We start from the raw sequence: 5888 nt of genomic DNA, 5'->3' as shown, positions 1-5888 counted from the left end.
AGGATACTTTCTCTTTTGGAATTTTGTAACTCTTAACGACAATATATCGATATCGTTATATTATCGTTGCGCAGATAATGATAAAAAAAATATAGTATAAAGTATAAAGAAAAATGAAAATAAAATAATAATAAAAATAAAAAAATAAAAAATGTTTTATAATATTTCACAATTTAGAATTTAGAATTCTAGAATGTTTGTCATAGATCAATCTTATAGAAATTTAATACTAGAAGATTGAACAACAGACAAGAATTTTTTAACTAAAAAATATTAAAAAGTATTAAGTATATTAATAAATTCAACTAAAAACTATAAAAAAAAAAATTCTATATATCGTGATATTTTAGATTAAAATTTTAGAATCCTTGAATTTTCTGGAATGTTTTAGAACATTTCAAATTCTTTTCTCTTGCTTTTATTTTATTTTGAATTTCAATAAGAATAAATCACCTCTTTGCACATTATGTACTGCACAAGCTGTGTGTGAACGAATCAAAATTGGCTTAGCACGCAGAAGAATATCATTCTATTGTTAAGAGAAGAAATTACTCAATTTGTTTCTTTTTCGATTATTTTTAACAAAATAATGTTTTTTGTCAAAATAAGAATTTATTTTACTTTTTTAAATATTATAAAAATATAAAATTGATTGAAGTGCGACTTTATATGAAAAGCAAATTGAATTTGTTTTAATTAAATAATCTCGATTAAAATATTAAATTTATTTAAATTCAAAATATATTTTGAATAAATTTGTTGCTTGTGATAAAACTTAAGATAAGAATTTGCGGATACCTTCGAAACATTTGAAGCAAGTAATTATTATCGCGTACAAAATGTATTTTCTGTGTGTAGCTTTTAACGTTCACAGCGTCTCATGCAGCGAACGTGACGCTAAATTTGCGTTGGCCCGTCGAGCGAAGGGAGAGAAGAAAGTAGGAAATGTCAAGGAAAGCGATATACGTGATACGTCTATCACGTGTAATCGTAATCGAATCACGGGGAGTCGCCACGAGAGGGAGTCAAAACGTATTCTATTTTCGCGATCGGATTTTAAAATTCCGAAAACATGAATGAATGTTCCTTCTTTTTCTTTTACGCCGCAAAGTACGATGATTATCTCATTTCGAGAAAGATATTTCTTTCAGAATTTCAAACTATTTCCCTCAATCCCTTCTTTTTTTTCCCCTCTTTTCTCTGGTTTTCTCTCCTCGCTACTGCGCCCATTTGCGCTCGGTGCAGACTCTCTCTTATGCATAGTGTTTGCAGCGCTCGAAAAACGCCATTTATGTGACCGACGTGAATAGGCGAGGATATCTGCCAATCTGGTATATCAATCGCGTAAAAATCACAGTGATCGCACGCATTCGCAAGTGTTCTTTTCGAACGTTCTCAGATGTACTATCCGCCACTATCCGGTACACGACGAAAATTATTCCGGTGAAGCGGAGCGGAGGTGTCCGTGACGTTTTCTCGACGGTGACGATACGGATATCAGTGGTAGGGCCATCTCTCTGGGGGTTCAGGTTAGGTCGGTTATGCGAAAAAAAACTGCAATGGCGCTGCGGATTTTCGGGATGCCAGAATAGCCGACGCGAAGTGTTTATTCATATCGACACGCGTTCGCACGTGTGGACGCACGATTTATCCACCTGTGTTTAATTCCGCGGTATCTCCCTCTCCTGAGTGAGAGACGGCATCATGTCGAACGGTCTAGCGTTATTGAATAACAACCAACAATCAACACCGACAAGTACGAGATGGCTCTATTGATTTTCTGCGCGATGCACTCTCGCAGTATTCTCCCGTGTGTTTGTACGTCTCACATTATTTTTCCCGTTTTCAGAATGCAGCGCGTCCATGACTCCTGCTAATGGTAATACTCTCTTCGAGAACTCCTCGAGCGGCCACACAGTGCAGGTAAATCGGACGAATTTAATAATTCTTAACGTAAACCATACCATCTTCTCACCTGTTAGCAAACACCTGGTATTGTTTCATCAGGGATGCACGAGAGAAAGCTGACTTAACAGATTTGATAAAATTGGTCTGCGATAGCTAGGTAGAAATTTTGATTTGAATACATTCAAACAATTCTTTTTTTTCATCAGAAATAAGAGAGTATGGTGACTTAACAGATTTATAATCAAAGTGGTTTGCAATAGTAATTTTTGTAGACTGAATAAAAAAAATATCTGGACCATTTTTTTACACTTAAGATGAATTTAAAAGGTATAGAATAACACTTTTATTTTTAATAAAAATATATATATATATATAAATGCTATTTTATACATATTTTTAATTCATCATACTTTACTGCAGTAAAGTTTTCTCTCTTATTTCTCTGTAAATAAGTGAAATAATGCAAGGTATTGATTTAGTAATAGGTGAGAAGATACAATTTTATTAGAGATGGTTTTAATTAACTTATAATAATTAAGCATAAATCAAGTTTGCTCCAATCTGTCAATTCTTAAGATAAAAATTTATATACAGAAAGTATCTCAAGATAAAATATCTTGTACCTTGAGATGCTTATCTGTTAGTTCTTTGTTATTATTTATCAAACAAACTAATAAAAAAATAAAAATATATGTATAATTTTTTTAGAATAATTAAGTCACAAAAAGAATATCAGATATTTTAAAATTGATATAAATATTATAAATATTTTTAATAAGATATTAAGAAAATAAGTTATCTTATATGGGTCAATTAGATCGGAACACACCAGCAGAATTAAAAAATTGGAAATAATAGAACTTTTAACAAAAGTTACAAATGTTTTAATGAAATTTTATACTGATAACAATAAATAAAAAAACAGAGAGTTCAAGTAAAGATAAAACGTTTAGAGAATCTCACAACTGGTTAGTCACAGTTGTTTTCATGGATTTATTTTACAGATGGGACAAGGAAATTTACCCAAATCTCAAGTTCTTAAGAGAACTTCAGAAGTAGATTTAGAAGGTAGGTTTTTATATATTTTCTACAGTCTTTGCTATAAATATAAATCATTCCTACAAATTGATATAAATATCCTATATCTAACAAAAAATAAATTAGAGAAGAGTTTTTAACCCATAAGTAATAAAACTTTAATTTATTATTTAATCAGATATTATCATCGCTAAAAAACGTCATAAAAATCCACAACCAAAAAACGCAGTATGCGCGTTAAACGAGTTAAAAACCGGAGCTACATACAATGTTGTGGGCCAAACTGGACCCACACATGCTCCAATATTTACGATTGCAGTACAAATTGATGGTCAAACGTACGAAGGAAAAGGACGCACCAAGAAGATGGCAAAGCATGCAGCAGCCGAACTTGCTTTACGAAACATTGTCCAGTTTAGAAATACACCTGAGGTTCACCAAGCTATCAATACTTGCCAGCCTGTTGTGCCTCTTGAGCCAGATTTTACAAGCGACGTGACTGAACGTGATAACCATCTTGTCAATGCATTTAAAACATTAACCCAGGAGCCAAAGAATACTAATAAGTTTTTAGATAAAGGTCCAGTGGCATTGATTAATGAATTATATCCAGGCGTCGTATATAACTGTATATCCGATAACGGAGAAAGTTATGCAAAGTTTACGATATCGGTAACAATTAATGGTGAGACATTCGAGGGAACAGGTCCAAGTAAAAAACTAGCAAAAGCCGCAGCTAGTAAAGCAGCTTTAGCAAAATTACGGAATGTCCATAGTTCTTCATTTAGTTTTTCATATCCTGTTCGCATCAGCTTTCCCTCTTCAGAAATGACTTTACCGCAAATGCTAGCTGACCAAATTGGCAAGATGGTTAATCAGAAATTTAGTGAACTTATGATAACTAAACCACAACACGCGCGACGTAAAGTTTTGGCTGGTATCGTAATAACGAAAGGACAAGATAATGCAGAATTGATATGTGTTGCCACTGGTAAGATAATTTATTTCATTTCTACAATATTTGAACTAAAACCTTGGATTATCTGTAAAGTATTTACCAAAATGTGTGTAATTTTTTTTGCATAAGGTACAAAATGCATCTCAGGCGAACATTTAAGCCGCAGCGGTAGTGGTATAAATGATTGTCATGCGGAAGTAATAGCACGACGATGTCTCTGTGAATATCTTTACAATCAATTAGATTTGCACATCGGAAATGAAAACAATGCTGACTCTATTCTTGAGCCAACCAAAAAGGGTTTCAAATTGAAAGAAGGCATTCGATTTCATTTATATATAAATACCGCTCCTTGTGGAGATGCGAGAATTTTCTCACCTCATGAAGAGAATGACATCATAGATAAGCATCCCAATAGACGAGCTAGAGGTCAATTACGTACGAAAATAGAATCTGGTGAAGGGACTATTCCTGTGAAAAGTAATGAGGGTATTCAAACCTGGGATGGTGTAATCGCAGTATGTATTATTTGTATTAAAGGAAATCATTGCAGAACATTGCAAAAAAAATATTCAGACTGCTTTTTATCGATGTTTTACTTTAAAATCTAATTTAAAGGGTACAAGACTGCTGACAATGTCGTGTTCGGACAAAATAGCTCGGTGGAACGTACTTGGTGTGCAAGGTGCACTCTTAAGCCACTTCATCGAGCCAATTTACTTCCACAGCATTGTCCTCGGCAGTCTCTTAAATCCGAGTCATATGTACAGAGCGATATGCGGTCGCATTGAGAACACTATTCAGGGTTTACCACCACCATATAGACTTAATAAACCTTTAATGAGTCTAATTACATCTAACGAGATCAGACAACCTGGAAAAGCGCCTAATTACAGCGTCAATTGGACACTCGGTTTGTACACATTCTTAATCTTTCATAGAAAGAAATATATAAAAGAATTGAATGAATATATATATTTTTTATTACTTTAGGACAAAGCGAAGCCGAAGTCCTAAGTTGCACAACTGGCAAAGATGAAGTGGGGAAACCTTCTAGGTTATGTAAACAAGCATTCTTCAAGCGATTCTTTAATCTCGTACGTAATCTTCCGACCATAGACAATGTTGACGAAGAAGATTGTCGCCTGTACTTGGATGCAAAATCTTCAGCACAAGATTACTCTGTAAGTAATTGCATCTTTTATATTGATAACAATACATAACAATATTTATGAAATATCGTTTGTTATATTTTATATTTCATGCACCCCATTATGTAGCATATCTTGTCTTTTTTTTTGGATAGCTTGCCAAGACTCAATTGAAGGACGCTTTCACAAAAGCACAACTTGGAACTTGGGTGAAAAAGCCACAAGAACAAGACGAGTTCTATATCGATATCTGACTAAATCAGAGTAACAATAGTATAACAAAAAATGCAAAAAGTCCATTTGTTGATTACGTAGTTCCTAGTGCAAAATAGATCGCTCGTTCGGCGTGTCATGATATGGCAGCATTTGGTATCAGTAAAGCATAAATCGTAGGATCTCGTGCATGTGTTCTTTTGCGCCCTATGATCTCGATATATTTACCGTGTTCAAAATGTATTACGAATTATTGATAATTTATTAATTTTGTTGTGTACGGTAGTCGATAGGTAGATTCGCATCAAAATTTGCATTATTTTGACTTATTAACAGCAATAAATATTGTTGATAAAAAGTCGATTCAGCACATATCTACGCGGAATTTCTTAATATTAGCATAACTTATAACGTATTGCTTCTCATCTCCTTTCTAATTTTGCTGCATTATATGAAACAGCTGAAAGAATAAATCTATAATCTTTTTCTGTAAGAGAATTTTGTCATGTTAACGACATTCCTGCATTTTACTCTTTGTCTATTTAAATTATATACTTGCATAAACTATATGGCTAATTGGTCGTAATTTCAAATATATAGTTTTGAATTCGAAATAGTTT

The 5888-nt window shown here is 33.2% G+C and overlaps 1 protein-coding gene across 1 annotated transcript; it reads left to right on the top strand.

Moving 5' to 3' along the window:
* The first annotated feature begins 1566 nt into the window (after nucleotides 1–1566).
* Nucleotides 1567–5325, top strand: Adar (adenosine deaminase acting on RNA). The gene is made up of 8 exons (XM_018546973.1): nucleotides 1567–1756; nucleotides 1850–1923; nucleotides 2913–2976; nucleotides 3125–3937; nucleotides 4034–4422; nucleotides 4523–4817; nucleotides 4898–5088; nucleotides 5211–5325. The coding sequence occupies exons 1-8, from the start codon at nucleotides 1705–1707 to the stop codon at nucleotides 5307–5309; spliced, it is 1977 nt and encodes a 658-aa protein (XP_018402475.1). The 5' UTR covers nucleotides 1567–1704; the 3' UTR covers nucleotides 5310–5325.
* Nucleotides 5326–5888: the final 563 nt, after the last annotated feature.

The sequence above is a fragment of the Cyphomyrmex costatus genome, unplaced genomic scaffold (assembly GCF_001594065.2).
Source record: "Cyphomyrmex costatus isolate MS0001 unplaced genomic scaffold, Ccosl1.0 scaffold60, whole genome shotgun sequence".
In the NCBI taxonomy this organism is placed as follows: domain Eukaryota; kingdom Metazoa; phylum Arthropoda; class Insecta; order Hymenoptera; family Formicidae; genus Cyphomyrmex; species Cyphomyrmex costatus.
The sequence above is the reverse complement of the archived record's forward strand: the minus strand, read 5'-3'. Positions and strand labels throughout refer to the sequence as shown.

Coding starts and splice junctions, on each gene's coding strand:
- Adar (XM_018546973.1), top strand. CDS start 1,705: ATGTCGAACGGTCTAGCGTTATTGAATAACAACCAACAATCAACACCG. Junction 2,977..3,124: donor TTCAGAAGTAGATTTAGAAG/GTAGGTTTTTAT, acceptor TTATTTAATCAG/ATATTATCATCGCTAAAAAA. Junction 3,938..4,033: donor ATTGATATGTGTTGCCACTG/GTAAGATAATTT, acceptor TTTTTGCATAAG/GTACAAAATGCATCTCAGGC.